Raw genomic sequence first — 19,634 nt, forward strand, 5'->3', positions numbered from 1 at the left:
TGAAAATTAGGAAAAAGTGCCTAGGAAAGCCGAGAAAAGTGTGTGAAAAACACCTTTGAATTTGTTGAATAAAAAAATCAAACACATTTTTTTTAATTAAAAAAAAAGTATATGGTATAACCAAACAAAGCAAGTTTTGATATTCAAATATGTAAAATTAAAATATGAAAAAACGATTAAAGTAATGCTAGATCGGTCATATTGCACACTGTGCGTCGTAAAGGTGTAACTAGGTAACTGTTCATTTTTCAGTGATCTGATTGGGATGATATTCCTTACTTTTTATCGTAAGACCTAGTATTTGTTTAACAGCAAGTAAATTATCTTTAAACCCAGGTAACATTTGACGTGATTATTATTTTTTTACAACGTTTTTGTACTGAAAAAAAATAGTTTTTTTCTAAATAAATTGGTTTTTAAAAGAAAAAGAGTTATTGAAAGGTAATAAGTTATTAAAAAAAAATATAAGAATATTTTTGATACATATTTAAAAAAAAAAAACTAATAAAATACATGTATTCCAAAAAAAAAATTGGCATAACCGGCTCTATGCGTTGCCGGAAGACAATTGATTTTATTAATGCGAGTTTGGTATATCTGAATTAGCAAAAGTATCAAAGCAGCTTTTCTTTAAATGCATAACATATATCTCCAGATTTGTGAACAAGTATTTGAACATACTCAAAATGTTGTAAACGTATATACTACATATATATCTCACTCCTTTCAACAACGTCATTTATTAAAAATCGTCAATTTTCAGTTGTGCATGTTTTCGGAATGCCCAAAACATTTACTATATCCCAGGAAAAGCGGCATATTTATTATTATTTTTTTTAATATACTAAATATTTTTCACATGGAAAAAAACTTTCAGGTTTTAGCCTAAAAGATCTGTTGCACAGTAAAAAGTTCAAAAAGTGGTTTGATATTTATTTTGAAAACATTTTATTATATTCTTAAACTTTAAAAACGATCTCCTGAAAAATCAAGATTTTTGATACATGACGTTGTTGAAAGGAGTGAGCGATAGAAGTGATCTTTAACTAGATCTGGAGTGTCTAGAAACATTACACGTAATTTGATATCGCTCGTATCCATTAATATGGCAATTTAGGCGATACAGATCTACATGCTATACGTGTAGGGATAGTACTTTCTGCGAAGCACGTATATGTAGTAATAGAAGGCAATTTGTTCGATCAAATGCGAAGATTAAATGTATTTTTAAATCGATTTCATCGTAAGAGGACACCTGTTATTTAGATTCATATCTACCCACCTCTTCTTTTGTGTTATACAGGGTGTCTCATAATCCAACGTATTCCTTTCAAGGGGTGTTAGGCCAGCTTATGACTCACCAAAAAATGAAAATATGACCTCAGTAAAATTGCCTTAGTTTTCCAGATATATCCACTTTTATGAATTTCCCAAACATCTATGCCTAAGATCAGTTTTTTGAGTGCCACTTTTTCAATTTTTCATATTTTCAAATTCTAATTTTTGTTTCATAATACTGAATAAGTATTCAATTGATCACAGTCCAAAATATTACCAATACTGGCTTGCCTTGGCGGGAAAAAAAATTAATGCCCGGTCAATGATTTAAAAATAAGTATTTAAGTGACTTTGACTCTTCAACCTGAAAAAAATATATAACACGCTAACCTGGCAATTTATTTTAAAAGTTTATTCAGTTAATGTCATTTTAAAAACTGGAAAACTAAGTAACTTTTACTGAGGTCTTATTCTCTTTTTTTGGTGAGTAATAAGCTGGCCTAACACCCCTTAAAAGGAATACGAAGGTTTATATATATATATATATATATATATATATATATATATATATATATATATGTGTGTTTATATATGTACCTATATACATAGATATCATATCGATAATAAGTAACTCCTTCTTTTTATTCACACAGAAGACTTCATGTATAACAAACTTCCATTTGTATAACAAAATGAAATAAAATAATACTTGACGACACCCTTACCATAACTAATATGTAACTTTTATTATAAAACATACAATACTTCAATTCAGTCAATTTAAAAACTTATGTTTAATCATGGTTTTCATGTCTTAACCCTGCCTTGTTGTGTATATTACAAAATTTTGTCTAGCCTCCCACCAGTTTGATGATGTCGGTAACGACAAAATCCGGTCACTGGTCAAATAAAATATATGTGGAAAAAACACATAAAATTTATACGGTAATTATTTATTTTTTTACAATGTATATACCTACATACATATATGACTGTGTCCCGAATCCCAAGAGTCATACAGGGTAGGGCACAATTCTCACCCTATAGGAAGATATTATAATTTTTGTAAATGGCGTCGTACGTCAACAAATATGTATCAATACATATTAGTGGCAGCAACTTGACGGATATCATATTTTTTACTTTACAAAAAATATTATGAAGGTCCAAATAAAGATTAACATCACTCAAAATCTTTTATTTTTTTTAGAAAAAAAAGTTATTCAAAAACTAAATTGGATGATTAATTTTGCGCCACCCAAAATCTGTTTGCATACTACAGCTGTCTAGTTCACAAATCACTCACTCCTTTCAAGAACGTCATAAATAAAAAACTCGATTTTTCAGGAGAAAGTTTTCAATGTTTTAAAATATAACGCAGTGTATTAAAAATAGATATCAAGCCTATTATTGAACTTTTTAATGTGCAACAGATCTTTTTAGGTAAAACCTGAAGGTTTTTTCTCCATTTGAAAAATATTTAATGTATTAAAAAAATAATTAAACAATACATTTTCTTCAAAATGCAAAAACAACATTTTCTGCCCTGTAGCGGGTAAATATTAAGTTAAAAATATGCATCTTTTGCTGGGATGTAGTACATTTTCTGGGCATTCCGAAAACATGCACAACTGAAAATTGACGATTTTTGATTTATGACGTTCTTGAAAGGAGTGAGCGAAATGTCAATATGATTGACGTACGACGCCATCTTTTTATATAGAAAAAGAGGAATATTTGTGTTTTTATTATTTACAAAAATACTTCAATTTTATACTATTTCTGTGAGGCTAAGCGGCTCATTATTAAAAATAGGTATCAACGTTCACGGGACCACAACCCGACACAAAAAATTTCTTTTTTGATAGGGTGACTAATTTTGTGCCACCCTGTACATATAATAGACTTATAAGGTTCTCAATGTCCGCGATATTATTTATCGTACATGTTTGAAAAATAAAATAATCGAAATTATCATGACAAAAAATAATGATTAATATAATTATTTTGGTCTAGAAATTAATTACACAGGCGTTTTGTTGACAGGAAATGACGACAACATTTTTTAATGATCTCACTATCAATTCTAATTATTGTTATCGTTAATTGTTTACTTCATTAAGAAAATACAGTTTTCTTCGATTTTCCTGACCGTCAAAAAGAAAATTAATATTTTATTCGAATTTAATTTTTCTAAACAACATTTTGAGTGTTAGCAAATAATATGGGAGTAGAACACTTCAATGTATCGTTCCAAACATTTTTAATTTGTTACCGACGGAGGTGAGAGGTCAAAATAAAATATGTAATAAAGGCAAAATAAATAAATGGGTAAACGAACTACAGTTAATACTATGAAAATTGTAAAAAAAGTATATATTTAAAAAATAATATTGATAATTTTTTTTTTAAAGCGTATGTAAAATGAACACCACCAACAAGACACATAAGGTGGGTAAAATATATATATATATATATTTGGTATTTATGTTTTTGAATTTTTTAAATGAATTTATATATGTAGTTATATGTTCGCCTCCGTAGTGTAATGGTCAGCACGCTCGGCTACCGTTCTGGAGGTCCCGGGTTCGATTCCCAAGGGGGGTAAAATAAATACAAGTAATTTTTCCACTAAAATATTTATTCAATATTACCCTGGACTGGTACCTGAAGCGGAGGGCTCATCACCTTTCCTTCGTGTGTAAACGATCAAGATAACACTGCGTTTATATGACGCAGTGCCCTATGCACCGTTGGGGTGCGGATAAGGGTTTTATATAAGTTATATGTATATACTCGTATAAAGTTAACGAGTAAATGTTTCAATAAAAAAAATTAAAAAAATACATTTTTTAATCGTTTGACTGATTTTAAATGTCAATTTGTAATTTATATTTTTTTTTAATGTTCAAGTACTATCTACCCTCTGATTGCAAACAGCTATATATGGTATCAAACGTTTTGATCAATATCACTAGACTGTTTTTGGTTGGTTGGAAGAAATAGCTTTTTAGCAATATCTTCCAACCACCCAATGTACTTTTTTTCTTTTCTGTACATGAAGTTTAAATAAATAAAAACAAAATAAATAAATAAATCTCTTGCATAACTCGACACAGAGTTGTATAAGATAAAATCGTACTTCAAATCAATTATCGTCATGAATCATACTTTGAAATGCGGAATATCATGAATTCCGCGTAATTAGCTTGATAATTCGCGAAATTACATTTTAAAAAATACGTATTAAACTAATTTTGTGCATGGCAAAAAAGTTGTTCTTTAAATGTTATTATTTATACGGGTAACGGTTCCTTTACATATTTTAAATATTTACTGTCGCAAACTTAACGGATATATCACTCACTTCTTTCAAGAACGTCATATATCAAAAATCGACAATTTTCAGCTGTGCATGTTTTCGGAATGCCCAGAAAATGTGCTATATCCCAGCAAAAGTGGCATATTTTTAACTTAATATTTACCCGCTACAGGGCAGAAAGTGTTGTTGTTGCATTTTGAAGAAAAGGTATTGTTTAATAATTTTTATAAATAAACTTTGTATTTTGCAAATGGAAAAAAAAACATTCAGGTTTTACCTAAAAATATTTGTTGCACAGTAAAAAGTTCAATAATTGGTATGACATTTATTTTCAATACATTTCTTTATATTTTTAAACTTTAAAAACGATCTCCTGAAAATCAAGTTTTTCAAAACGTGACGTTGTTGAAAGGAGTGAGCAATATATATTACGCAAATAAAAAAAAGTGATAAATAATAATAATATACCAAATTATTTTTTGACATCTCAACATAGATGAAGAAGAATATGGAAGAATGGGCATTTACAGGGCCAGATGATTTTGTTGAGATGTCATGATGATAATTTGAAAAATAACTCCTATCATTGGAGATAATCCAGATTTGTGGACAAGTATTTGGACACACTCAAAATAAAACCATAGGAAATACTTCAATTATTGATCGAAAAAAGACTAAATAAACGTACTGCTCCCTCGAAACTGGAAGTATTTTTATAAAGAAAATTGATTCAAATTACAAGTCAATAAAAACACTTTTTTATCACATGAGTTATATTTATTTTAACGACTTCAATCGTTTTGGAAGCATCTGTAGCCTCCAAAATTAGTCGTTAAAATAAATCAAATAATCACACAATTGGTAAAAAAAAAACAAGTGTTTTTATTTCCAATTTCAGCATGTCTTACCACAAAGTGAATGCCGAAACAATAAATAAAAAGTCAATGTTTAAATGCTATGAAGATTGCCTAACGGTAGGTGTTTCTTCGTAAACACGTTAGCTTGTAATGCCAGTTTCAGGAAAAATAATACAAAAAATTATCATTTTATGCATACACTGTTTAACGATGAAAAGAATACGCTTCATATCTCTTAAGGCACCTAATATATTTCCATATATCGCTCTCAGGAGTTATTAATACATAATTTTTAATACGTAACACAGATTTATTGATAAGTAATTTTTTAAAATTTAAATTTATTTCGTAAAATCCGCTTTTTCTAAAATCTATTGTGACACGTGTTTCTATGCATTCCGTGTCATTTTTAAACATCGAGTACGGTGTTAGAAAATGATGCGAAGTGCATCGAAACACGTGTCTCGACAGATTTTAAGAAAAAGTGGTATTTACTAAGTAAAAATTAAATTAAAAATGAATAGATATTACCACAAAGTGAAGTTTAAAAGGAAGAATAATAATTTATCACTGTGCCTCTAACTGACACCTGAAGCGCAAGACTGATTATTTATAGTCATGAAAGAAGTGAGCAAGATAATACTGCATATTTAAAACAGTGCCCTATGAACCTCTGTGCTTTTTTTCATATTCTGAGCCTCGTCTGCATTAAAGATGCAAAGGTTACCGCATCCAATCGACACAGTGTTATCTTGATCGTTAATTTTGTACACGTATATAAAGAATAGTAAAACAAATTTATGAGGTAAATACGGTTGGTAATAGAAGCAGAGGTAGACCGAGAGGAACTTGGCAAGATCAAGTTTTTCAAATACTTGTGGCATAGTCAGGTTAGGAGTCGGAATAATTGGCGGGTATGTAAAAGTGGAATGTGGAAGAGGCGAAGGTTGTTTGCAAAGACAGACTGGTGTTGTGTTCTACCATTGACTATCAACGTTCTACCCTCAGAGTAGCAAAGACTCGATCGTTGATTATATGAAGAAATGTATATAGAAAATTTTTGGAATGAAATAGTGATGTTAGCGTTTAAGGCGAATGATATTACTAAAAGATGGGAAAGGAAATGGAGGAAAAAAAGTAGAGAATTAAGTTAGAATGGAATCAGTTCCTACGGCCATCAGGGTTGCATACCCGTACTCGTGAGGGCTTATGAAAGCTTTTACAAAGGTGTACGAACCTCCTGAAAAACTAACGATTCAGCAGATTTTTTTTTTAAATCCGTTTTAATATCTCGATTTTATTATGTAAAACTACTTGCTAGTAAGATAACAATTATAAATTGCGGGTATAATATAATGGAATTTTGTGACAATAAATTATGTCGTCGCAATAACGTTTTAAATAAAAAACGTGGTATTTTTCGTTTATTGCAAAACCATTACGCAATCGATGACGCCTTAAAATTCTGACTAAATTCTAATTAAATCCGTAATTACAATAGATAATCCACGTAATATTATTAAAAACACATTTAAACGACAGAGAAACTCATAAATTACGTCAGAAAAATGACATTTTTAAAACGTGAATACATTTTGCAGCACTCGAAAAAACGGTTTGAAAAATATATTTTAAAATTCAACCTATAGCTTAGAACAAGTTATGAATTTATTATAGTAATTATGAGAAAGAACAGCTTTAATATTCGAAAATAACCTATGACATTTAAGACTTCAAGGACCACGTTTATGAAGGTCTTTAAAACGGTTTTAACCCCCAATACTCTAGCGACGACATGGCAATTTTCAAACGAATACGTAATGAAATTTATCACATTTTTACTTAAAAATCCACTTACCACATATTTGTTGTAGTTAATTCACTATTCGGTCACCAAAAAACACAATATTTCAAACCACAAATGACAGATATTGGCAAATTTGAAGGCTGCACACTGTTACGCCGAGAATAGAAATGCGACTGCGCAGAAAACGCTCAGGGGTTGATTTTCAGCTGTTCGTTCGGCTATTCGATTTTCACATAACTATCCGTATACAAACATGTATAATAATATCATTTATGAACGAACTTTTTCCAGTGCCTCCTCGAAAGAAAAAAATAATTTTGTGCTGCAACGCAAGTTTGATAACTGCGCATTATAAACATTAAAGCGACAGGCAAAAAAGGGACGATAAATATAATTCTGTCATGTAAGGCTCTATACATGTTTCTTCGAAATCAATGGTGCATAGGGTACCATTTTGAAATTATGCGGTGTTAACTTGATCATCAATTACATGAAGGCAATGTGATACAACTTTATCTGCAGACGTTTAACGAAATGCAAAGTAAATTCAAACAGTAAGGGCGTTTGTGCACTACATGGAATTACACGGAGTTTTACCGTTCGGCACGTCAGTTAGCGTTTTAAAACGATGATTGGCTTGCTTTTGTCTATCTTTCTTCGGATCGGTGCTCTTGATCGGTGCGTGAACACGTTGCGCGTAAATTCGCACGCTAAACTGTCGTATTTGCTTTCATTTTTCAAAACCGGACTGCCGGACGGTAAAATCCTGTAAGTGCACAAGCGGCTTAATGGTTTAAAGTCAGTTTTTATTAGATTACCATGCTACATATAAAACTTTAAAAAACTATCATAACTTGGTAGCCTTCTAGCTATGCGTTGCGTTACCTTTACGTTGTTATACCTTGCCATGCGTTATAATGGCTTGTACATGTTTACTTATTGTAAGACAGCGTCGGCATAGATTGTTTCACATTCCTATACACAGGACCAACCTGCCGATGGTTATGCCTGTAGGAAGAGCTACCGCTATGTTGAACAATATCTCATTGGATATTGATCTGTTCCACGTGTCTGAAGGAGTTTTCCGAAGCGGGATTCTTCTACACCTTTAGCAATACTTCTTACATATTTTCGATTTCTGTATGTATTTTAATGTATACCATTGAATTTTTTTAGTTTGTAATGTATATGTTATATGTTATAAAAAAAATAAATTGAAATTTAAACTGAAATTTAAATCAGATTCATAGTTTTACAGAAAACTGATGTGTTGTTTGGACATAAAACTAATTATTGAATCAGTGTAGAAGTTATTTGCGATTTTTCTTAACGTATACGCATTCAATTTTAGTTTGTAATGTGTATGTTAATTGTAAATAATAAAAAAATTAAATTGAAATTGAAATTGAATCGAAATGTTTGTTTTTCAATATTGAAAAATAAATAAAAAAATAAAATATTTTTTAAAAGTTGTTTGGCATCTACGTACATAGTTGGAAAACAAATCAATCAAAATATTTGTAATTTTTAATTATGCCAAGATAAAAAATTAATTCATGATTCATCATCTAACGTCTTTTATTTGAAATAATAATCTGGGATTACATACGAAACAAAGTACGTTTAAAAAACGATTATTATTTCATTTAAGATTTCTTCTGAGTGGGTACTTAATTTCAAATCTATTCTTGTTTTGAGATTGTCAAAAAAATGAAGGAAAAATATTCTTGCTAAATATTATGTCCGCCTTCATAGTGTAATGGTCAGCACGCTCGACTATCATTCTGGAGGTCCCGGTTTCGATTCCCAGGGGGGGTTCAAATAAATATAAGTGATTTTTTCACTCTAATATTTATTCAATATCACCCTGGACTGGTACCTGAAGCGGAGGGCTGATCACATTTCCTTCATGTGTTAACGATCAAGATAACACTGCGTTTATATGCAGTGCCCTATGCACCATTTGGGGTGCGGATAAGGGTTTGAAGAAATATTATATATTTTTTATAAATAACTCCCAGGAACTGGCAGGAACACCCAAGATGGGTGAAAAGCCATTAAAAAGAAGAAGAAGAAGTATTTCTTTATAAAAATTAATTATCTTCGTCTAAAGTTTTGTTAATTTTATGTCGTTTACATTGTTCAATATATCGTAGTCATACAAAAACGTGATTATTGACTATTTGATATCTTCCTAGCTTAATATTGCCCTGAAAAAATCCCAAAGCGATTTTAAACTTGGAAGTATAATATGGAATAAACTTGGAAGTATATATTGACTAAACTTGGAAGTATATATTGACTTATTAATTATGACTAACTACATTGATGTTTATTTTCTTGCCAAGCAAAAGTGTTTTAAATGGCCCTCCTGAACATTTTACGTTTTGTTAGTTGGTCACTCTCTCCTATACGACTACGATATGTATGTAAATTATTAGACAAATAATTTCTTTGATAAATAATCTGCTCTCGTATTTATTTATTTCATATTTTGCAAAGTGTTTTTTTTTGCAATATGAAAGCTTGACATTTTTTTATTATTTAAATCATTTACATTATTCAAACTGGCCTACTTCTTTGGTGGGGTGACCATTTCAATGCAGTTCTCGGGACCCAAATCAAGTAGACATTTTTATGACAAATAATTTAAATTTTATAATATTTTTAGTAACTTTTCTCGCAATCACTAAAAATGTTACTAACTATTTACAATGGGTCTTTGTCAGACGGGAGGAATATATAATTTAACATACTCAACCTATAAAGGATTGTATTAGACTCGTGAAGTGTTTCTAACAGCCGATATAATTAATATTTTCATTCATCATTTTCTTTTGGAAAATTCGCCTTCGAATAAACGTTATTTTTGTAAGTTGGCAATGAATGACATCACAGAAACTAAATGCTAAATTATTGGCGGCTCTATTTGTTGATGTCTATGGTCCACCGTCCCACTCCCCCCCCTGTACTACACACTACTACTATTACAGCTGACGATGACGGAAATTTGATGACGTATGCGAACGCATGTTTTTCGTTTTATAAAAATATCTAATGTTTGACCTTCATATATCCCTTATTTCTCTCCATATTTTAATAAGAATGCTACCGATAGTCTTGTGATTTTTTAAATTAATTTACTAGCTAATAATCACACATCGTGATATTAATTCATTTTAATGTATAGAAAAAAGGTGCATTCATTGATATCAATTTTTTTTTATTTAATTTATTTGTTGAATATATACTAACATAAACATACATTTATACATACATAATTTTCTTGTATCACTTTGAAACTGCTAAAATATGATGGGTCACCCTGTAGTCTTGGCAAAAGAAGAGGTTATAGAGGTTTTGATATCACCAAAATAGAAAAAATAGGCATGGAATAAAATAATTAAAACAAAGTACAATCTTGTATATATTTATTTGTCCATTATAAAACACATTTCATACAAAGTATACAAAACACCAAAGATATATATTTAAAAATATAAATATGACCATAAAATGTCATAAAATATTGCAACATGACATTAAAAAACATGTATAAAACATTTTTACCAACATAACAAGCATTTAGTCATTTTAAATTGTATAACAGTGGCATTAAAAATACATTCCGAGTATAAAAAAAGAAAAAAAAGACTTTTTAAAATACTGCTTAGAAACTAAAGCCATTTTTGTCATATTGTCAGATCAACGCCAAATGTTTGGAGTTTGGAAAATATATTTTTATTTAACATACTGTAGTAAACAAACGTGGCTAATTCAAAAGTATTTTTTTGTTTATTTTATCACAATGTTAATCTTATTCCGCCTCAGTGATGTAATGGTTAGCATAGTTATCTACGGTGCTGGAGGTCCTGGGTTCGATTCTCAGGGGGGGGTGTTTGAAAATATATATCAGTGATTTTACACGCTAATATTTATTTGATACATATCACCCTGGACTGGTCCCTGAAGGGCAGGAGTGATCACTTTGCCTTCATGTAAGTAACAATCAAGATAAGACTGCGTCAATACAATGCAGTGCCCTATGGACCGTTGGGTGTGGATAAGGGTTAAAAGAAGAAGTTGGCATTGGCATAGCAATATGTATATTACAGACTAGAAAATCTTTGGCAATTTTTAGATCAGTAAATTGATGTTTAATTTTTTCTTTCCATCATGTCGAAATATGGCTTTTAGACATTTTTTGTCCAGTACGAGTTCTGAAGGTTATGTGAATAAAATGTTTGGATGAAATGTATATTGTACTTATTTATACAAAAAATTAGAAAAATAAGCCTTCAGTACAAATTCTGATGCTTATATTAATAAAACGCTTGGATGAAATGTACATACCGCTCACTCCTTTCAAGAACATCAAAAATCAAAAATCATCAATGTTCAGTTGTGCATGTTTTCGGAATGTCCAGAAAATGTACTATAACCCAGCAAAAGCGGCATATTTTCAACTTAATATTTACCCGCTACAGGGCACAAAGTGTTGTTTTTGCATTTTTGAAGAAAAGGTATTGTTTAATTATTTTTCTAAATATACTAAATATTTTTCAAATGGAGAAATAACCTTCAGGTTTTACCTAAAAAGATCTGTTGCACAGTAAACAGTTCAATAAGTGGCTTGATATTAATTTTTAATACATTGTATAATATTTTTAAACTTTAAAAACATTCTCCTGAAAAATCAAGTTTTTTGATTTATGACGTTGTTGAAAGGAGTGAGCGATACATATTGTTAGTAATGTACTGAAAATAAAAAGACGATTTCTCAGTTTGCTTTTAATAAGGTTTATGCTTTTAAAAAATTGTTGTCATGAATACGTAGAGTCAGTTATATGAATGAAATATACATATTATGTTTGTAGCTATTCAATTAAAAAATGAGAGCCGTAGAATGGGCTCCTTATAGAGACTAAGCGTTATTTACCTTTGAACTTATATGACAATTTTTCTAAATGTATTCTAATATAAATTTTGTCATAGATACTAAAAAGAAAGAAACAAATCATGGGTGGTAAGTAAATCATCCTTAACCAGTTAAATGTCCGCCACCGTAGTGTAATGGTCAGCATTCCGGTTACCTTACTGGAGATCCTGGGTTCGATCCACAGGAGGGGGGGGTTAAACAAATATAAGTGATTATTTCACTTTAATATTTATTAAATATTACTCTGGACTGGTACTAAAGTGGAGGGCTGATCACCTTTCCTTCGTATGTTAACAACAAGATAACACTGTGTCTCTATGCCGCAGTGCCCTATACATCATTGGGTGCGGATAAGGGTTGAAGAAGAAGAAGAAGAAGTTAAATATACTAGAATAATAATTTAACCAGATATATAGATTATTCCAAATAGAAATCTATGTCCATTAAAGGGTTGAGTAGTAAAAAAATCATATTTTTGGTCTAATATTCAGACTTTCAATTGGTTGACTGTTGCTGAGTTGTTTGGTTGGATTACTGGAAGAAGAAAAAACATAAATAAATATTACTATTTTGGAAAAATTTCAGGTAAGAACTTTTAGTTATTTCACGGTATTTTTAAGTGTTTTATCCATTTAATATTTATTGTAATTGATGCAACAACCACGTAATTACACTTTTTTTTAATAACAAATTAAATATGTCAAAATGTCCACAAAGACTATTTACATCGGGAGAAACATCAACAGAATTGATTTCATGGTGAAATGCTACGAGATGGCGTGAGTGTCATTGTGGAATTAAGTAAAATGGCGCAATTTCTATTGCTACAACGTCTGAATGGCATCTCCTGTAATATTTCTAAAAGTGTAATTATGCCATTGTTGCACCAAATGTGCGATGTGGTAAATGAAGAAGTTTTTATATGGATGGGAATGTAGAGGTCCGAAAATTAACAGGGCTTACAACTAGTCACTGGTTTTTTAGTGATTTTTTCATACAAAAAAAAATGGGCGATCGAATGAAAAAACAATTAAATATTGATTTCTCTAAAATAACTCATCACTTGACTCGGTTTTTGGATTTAATCACTTAAAGTTAATCACGCCAATCAGCCCAAATTTGGTTCTTACTTCATATTTCTTGCTACTAATACATTTGACATTAAAAACTTAAGCTGAAAACAAAAATATATGTACCGCAAAAAAGTAACAAATACCACCCCAATAGGATACCAACGCATATAACAGTCAACTATGAGTCTATTATAACATTTCTATTATAAAGAGTAAATCCATTCACAAGAAGGAATAGACCATAAAACTCAAAAAGTTGAAGCCTAAGTAGTGCCATGATTATGCTCTACTTAGGTATAATTAATAAAATTTTAAAAAATTAGTATGTATACTTAAATTTACGACAATTCATATTTTTGCGAAAAACTTTATCTAGCATAAATGTTCCAAATTTAGCAAAATGTCAATCATGGGTAGAATGGAGAATTTTACAGTGTAAAAAGTGATATTATCTTACAATGTGCAATATACATACTTGTTCATCTTCGATGATATTTGAACAAAAATCTTGATAAATGACAAATTCATAAAACTAAATATTGTAATTTAAGTTCTTTTTTAATATAAACTAAATACTTACAACAAATCTGTTGACTTTAGCTTGAGTTAGATTTTTAACCATGCTACTCGTCGTAGTACGCATCGACTCAAACTTGTTCCGCAGGCTGTAAAAAAAAAAAAGAATAACTTTAATAGTATTGTGAATGTCCCATAATTAATATTAAACACTTATTTTCTAGAAAACTATATTTTTTCCTACTATAAAAACTGTTGTCAAGTACCAAACTATTTAAATAGTAAGCTATCCATGGTTATGGGATATTTATAAACAACATAGAAAATTTATTTATTTATTATAGTTATATTTTATTGTACAATTTCTGTACATTTCAACATAATTAAATTGTATAATTTTAGTTGCGATGAGCCTCTCCAAATAAGAGAATAATCTCTTGTGCTTGAAGAGGGACTTTTTGTTCTTTTTTTAATATTACTTATTTATTTACTTCATATTTTACAAATTGTTTTTGTTTTTACAATATGAAATCTTCACTGAAATCAGCCCGCATCGAGGAATTTATTTAATAATTTATTATTTAAATCATTTACATTATTTAAACTAGTCTACCTGCTACTATGTGATTAGATATTTATTACAACTACAAAATAAGCATTTTGTCTATAGGTCTCTCTCATTTTCAAGCAAAAGAATCAAAATTCTATTAGTCCTATCATGGTACATGGCATGAGTGATGCTGATATAGGTACCTACATATTTTGTTGAAGTATGGGAGTTGTGAAGATCAGCATGTCTAATTTTAACATGTAAACTCCCCACCCAAGTATCCATCCTTCTTTCTAAACCTAATCCTAAGTTGCAGTCATAATTTCTAAAACGATAAAGCTAAATGCATTTAAACTGTGAAATTTTGTATCAAGTGTTATTATTATTTTCTATTATAATCTGTCTACTATAATTAATTAATGTAAATTAAAATAATACTTTTACATTGGCAGAAACATTCTTTCACTGGGTGACTGCCAAATCAATTAAAAAAAAATAGTTGGCAAAAACTGCAATATAAAATTCAGACATGTTGATCTTGACGAATCAGGATAAGAGACAGAAGAAGGAATCAAAGCATAAAGACCTCTTGGCAGATTCGATTTGTGATTCGTCATCTTGCCCGTTGGACTGGTGCTCGAAAATGACAGAGGAAGACTGGTTGATTTTGGGTTCGTGGTCGGCCCAGTTCTCAAATCTGCTGCGAAGACTCTTGGCCCTGGCAGCCGCTTGCGTCTGGAAAACAAAGACCACCAAATAATTGAGTAATATATATGTTTTTAAAGACTTATTAAAAGTTTCCTGGCAGTGGTACATTTGAATCTAAATAATCTTCTTCTTCTGCTTGGTGTAGGCCTTTTGGTCTGTTTTTAAGAGGGATTAGCCTCCTGTGATGTCGTTTCCCAAGTGTCAATCTATCTCTTTAGTGGTCTTTCCGGGAGTCGTCTACCATGAAGTTGGCTGTATAGAGCGATGTGGGGGAGTCTGGATGGTTCCATTCTCCCCACATGCGTATACCATTGTCTCCTTCGTTGCCTTCCCTACATATCCCTGATCCTGGCATATTTCCCTGACATATGTCTGGCATATCCTGGCATATTTCCCTGGCATATGTCTGGGTGATGTCACCAACTTTAGCTTTTTTCCTTATCCATTTACTGCTTAGAAAATGTGCAGAAATATATTTATACCTGTTTGAGGACCTCATCCTCATTGCTGTATCTCCGTGGCTGTTCCTCTTCCTCTTCTTCCTCATCAGAGTACTCCTCGCCGCTGGTGTAGTCTTCTCCCTCTGAAGATGACGGGGCGTGATAGTCCGCTCCTGGGGGCGGAGGTGTGAAGCATTTCAAGGGCTTGGGACCTGGAAGAATAAAAAAATTAGTTGATATTTCATCAGCTCATATTTTTAAGATATTCAAATTGTCAGCTGGATAAAACAAGCAAGAATAGAATTCAATAAGAAATCTCATATTTTTAAATCTAATAATATAAGTTTAATCTCCACTTCCATAGTTTAAGTCCACCTCCGTAGTTTAACGGTCAGCACTCAGCTCGGCTACCGATCTGGAGGTCCCAGGTTCGATTCCCAGGGGGGTCAAATAAGTACTCTCTTATATTTATTCAATATCAACCTGGACTGATACCTGAAGTGGAGGGCTGATCACCTTTCCTTCATGTGTTAACAATCAACATAGCACTGTGTTTATATGATGCAGTGCCCTATGCACCATTGGGGTACAGATAAGGGTTTGAAGAAGTCTCAGAAAGCAGATTGAATTTCATCATGATAGGTATAGTACAATATATCGCTCACTCCTTTCAACAACGTCATATTTAAAAAAAAAATTCCGGAGATCGTTTTTAAAGTTTAAAAATATAATAAATGTAATAAAAGTGAATATCAAGCCACTTATTGAACTTTTTACTGTGCAACAGATCTTTTTAGGTAAAACCTTAATGTTTTTCTCCATCTGAAAAGTATTTAGTATACATATTTAAAAAAATAATTAAACAATACCTTTTCTTCAAAATGCAAAAACAACACTTTCTGCCCTGTAGCGGGTAAATATTAAGTTAAAAAGATGCTGCTTTTGCTGGGATTTAGTACATTTTCTGGGCATTCCGAAAACATGCACAACTGAAAATTGACGATTTTTGATATATGACGTTCTTGAAAGGAGTGAGTGATATATCCGCGATTGTGGCAAAAATAACATATTCGAAAGACGATTTTATATTTTGTAGTCATAGTATGTGCAATATAATGGCTGCTCAAAGAGAAGAAACCTAAAATTTTCCACTTTTCCAATAATTATGAATTAATAATAATAAAACCCTATCTGCACCCCAATGGTGCATAGGGCACTGCGTAATACAAACGCAGTGTAATTTTGATCGTTTACACATGAAGGAAAGGTGATTAGCCCTCCGCTTCAGGTACCAGTCCATGGTAATATTGAATAAATAGTACAGTGAAAAAATTACTAATTTTTATGTTACCCCCCACTGGGAATCGAACCCGGGAATGGTAGCCGAGCGTGCTGACCATTACACTACGGAGATTTAGAATTTAGAATTATGAATTAGACATAGAAAACATTAGAAAGATGGAGAGAAGGATGAGGGTGCTACTGACCCTGGTTCTGGTCCTTCTGCGACTCCGACTCCATCTGCTTGAAGACGGAGATCATGCGAGACGCGGTGTGGCGCTGCTGGGCGATGGTGGAATCGCTCAGTCCGGTGTCGTCTTCCTCCCGGACGATAGTCGGATCGCGGTAGACCTCCATCTCTGGAGAGTCGCGCTGTAGCCAAAATATTACATTACCAACTGACAACATTACCTCACATTTTAAACATACTGCTACATTTGATGGGTAGTATTCATAAAATACTATCAAAATAAAATAAATAATATAAAATACTATAAGGGTGCTTTAATCAAACTTATAGATATGATTTTGCAAGCCTATTCCTTAAATTATTTTATCCGCCTCGGTAGTGTAATTGTCGGTATGCTTGGGCACTGCATAATATAAATGCAGTGTTATCTAGACCACACACCGCTCACTCCTTTCAAGAACGTCATAAATCAAAAAACTTGATTTTTCAGGAGAGCGTTTTTAAAGTTCAAAAATAAAATACATACAATGTATTAAAAATAAATATCAAGCCGCTTATTGAAGTTTTTACTGTGCAACAGATCTTTCTAGGTTAAACCTGAAGGTTTTTTCTCCATTTGAAAAATATTTAGTATGTTTAAAAAATAACTAAACAATACCTTTTCTTCAAAATGCAGAAACAACACTGTCTGCCCTGTAGCGGGTAAATATTAAGTTAAAAATATGCCGCTTTTGCTGGGATATAGTACATTTTCTGGGCATTCCGAAAACGTGCATAACTGAAAATTGACGATTTTTTTTTTAAGACGTTCTTGAAAGGAGTGAGCGACATGTGACCACACATATCTAGACACATGAAGGAAAGGTGATCAGCCCTCCTCTTCAGGTACCAGTCCAGGGTATTTGAAATCTGTCCCACCGCATGCCCAGATCTGATACTTCTAGGCTTTCTGACAGATCTGCTCTTGCTAAGCAATTTTTTTTTCAAACTTAGTTGCGAAATTTATTGAAAATGTGAAACAATATAAAATTGTATCCTGATTTTACTGTGAATCACCAGTCCAGGGTAATATTGAATAAATATTGTAGTGAAAAATCACTCATATTTAGTTGACCTCACCCTGAGAATCGAACCCGGGACATCCAGTACGGTAGCCAAGCTCGCTGACCATTACACTATGGAGGCGGATGAAGAAAAATATCTAATATATTTAATAATTTTATGGAAAAAGAAAAGTGTCTTTTAAAAAAAAAAGAATAACCTGCAAAACCTCAATTAGAAGCTTGTCTGCAGGTAGGATAGTAAGAATAGGGATGGTAAATGTGAAAGATACATTACAAACACCCAGACCAATTGAAAATAAATCTTTCTTAAATTTATTTTGCACTTGGCAGGAATCGAACCCGGGGCGTCAGTTTCGCAGTCGAGCGTCTACCCAACTATGCCACGGCGCCTGTCTGACGTCGAAGTGTGTAAAATACCTTGTCGGTGGAGCGCGGCGGAGTCATCCGGAACTGCTTCTTCTCTTCTTTGGGTTTGTAGGTCTCGAAGAACTTGAACTTGTTGGATATGTCGCTCGTCTCGATCTTCACGTCATCGACACGATCAGCCGAACGAACTACATCTTTCGGAACAAACGGCTGAAACAGAGGAACAGTATTTGGTTATATTATATCGTGGGTGTACTGGCAAAAAACATTAACTTGAAAATATGCAATTTTAACATAGTGATGCATATTATGTATAAACTTTTCAACGTTCTATAAACTGGCAAAATACACTAAGTAGTTTGAAATGTCATATATACTTCAACTTTTAGTTAAAAAGAGGGTAGTTTGTCCGCCTCTGTAGTGTAATGGTCAGTACGCTCGACTACCGTACTGGAGGTCCCGGGTTCGATTCCCAGGGGGGGTCAAATAAATATAAGTGATTTTCTCACTCTTATATTTATTCAATACATATTACCTTGGACTGGTACCTGAAGCGGAGGGCTGATCACCTTTCCTTCATGCGTTAACAATCAAGATAATACTGCGTTTATATGATGCAGTGCCCTATGCACCATTGGGTGCGGATAAGGGTTAGAAGAAGATTTTATTCAGGCTAAAAGCTTTAAATAACAGGGATTATTCAAACAGGGATTTTAGAGTTAACGTTTTTTTGCCAGTATTCCCACGATATTATATTATATACTTGTTATATAGAAGCGAAACATGGAACTGGCAAAGGAAGGATGAAAGCAGAAAGAATGCAGTTGAAATACGTTCCCTCAGCGTGTGGAAAATTGTTGTGTGACAGAATAAAAAATGAAGACAGGAATTTAAGGCTGAAGTAGCGATAATTGAAAAGATTAAGAAGAATGCTTTAAGGTGGTTTGAAAATGTGATAGTAATAGAATGACTAACAAAGTATATTTGGCAAATGTGAGCGGGAGAACAGAACGAGGACGGTCGAAAAAGACGTAAGGTATGATCAGATTAATGAGAACCTAAAATCTGGTGGTGTCAAAAGTCTGCGTACTCGTAGAGCATGTATCATTCATGCTCTATAGATGTGCAAGAAGCTAGGAGTGAATGTCAGGGCAGAAAAGTGCGGTGTTCCATCGTCTCTGCCTAACCCTGTGGTGAAACAGTGTGATGGTAGTATTAGTAGTAGAAGGTAATAATTTCTTAC

At 32.1% G+C, this 19,634-nt stretch overlaps 1 protein-coding gene across 1 annotated transcript in view; it reads right to left on the reverse strand.

The window, feature by feature from the left end:
* Positions 1–10,681: 10,681 nt before the first annotated feature.
* LOC148309310 (uncharacterized) overlaps positions 10,682–19,634 on the reverse strand; it is a 39,715-nt gene continuing 30,762 nt past the window's right edge. The window contains exons 12-17 of the mRNA XM_088260352.1: positions 18,443–18,601; positions 16,978–17,143; positions 15,533–15,702; positions 14,929–15,077; positions 13,857–13,941; positions 10,682–12,737 (exon numbers count right to left, since the gene is read on the reverse strand). Coding sequence (XP_088116478.1) covers positions 12,735–12,737; positions 13,857–13,941; positions 14,929–15,077; positions 15,533–15,702; positions 16,978–17,143; positions 18,443–18,601 — 732 coding nt within the window. The 3' untranslated portion in view covers positions 10,682–12,734. The remainder of the gene's footprint in view (positions 12,738–13,856; positions 13,942–14,928; positions 15,078–15,532; positions 15,703–16,977; positions 17,144–18,442; positions 18,602–19,634) is intronic.

Source organism: Brachycentrus maculatus, unplaced genomic scaffold (genome assembly GCF_059751285.1).
Source record: "Brachycentrus maculatus isolate JH-2025_06_01 unplaced genomic scaffold, ASM5975128v1 h1tg000131l, whole genome shotgun sequence".
Classification (NCBI taxonomy): Eukaryota; Metazoa; Arthropoda; class Insecta; order Trichoptera; family Brachycentridae; genus Brachycentrus; species Brachycentrus maculatus.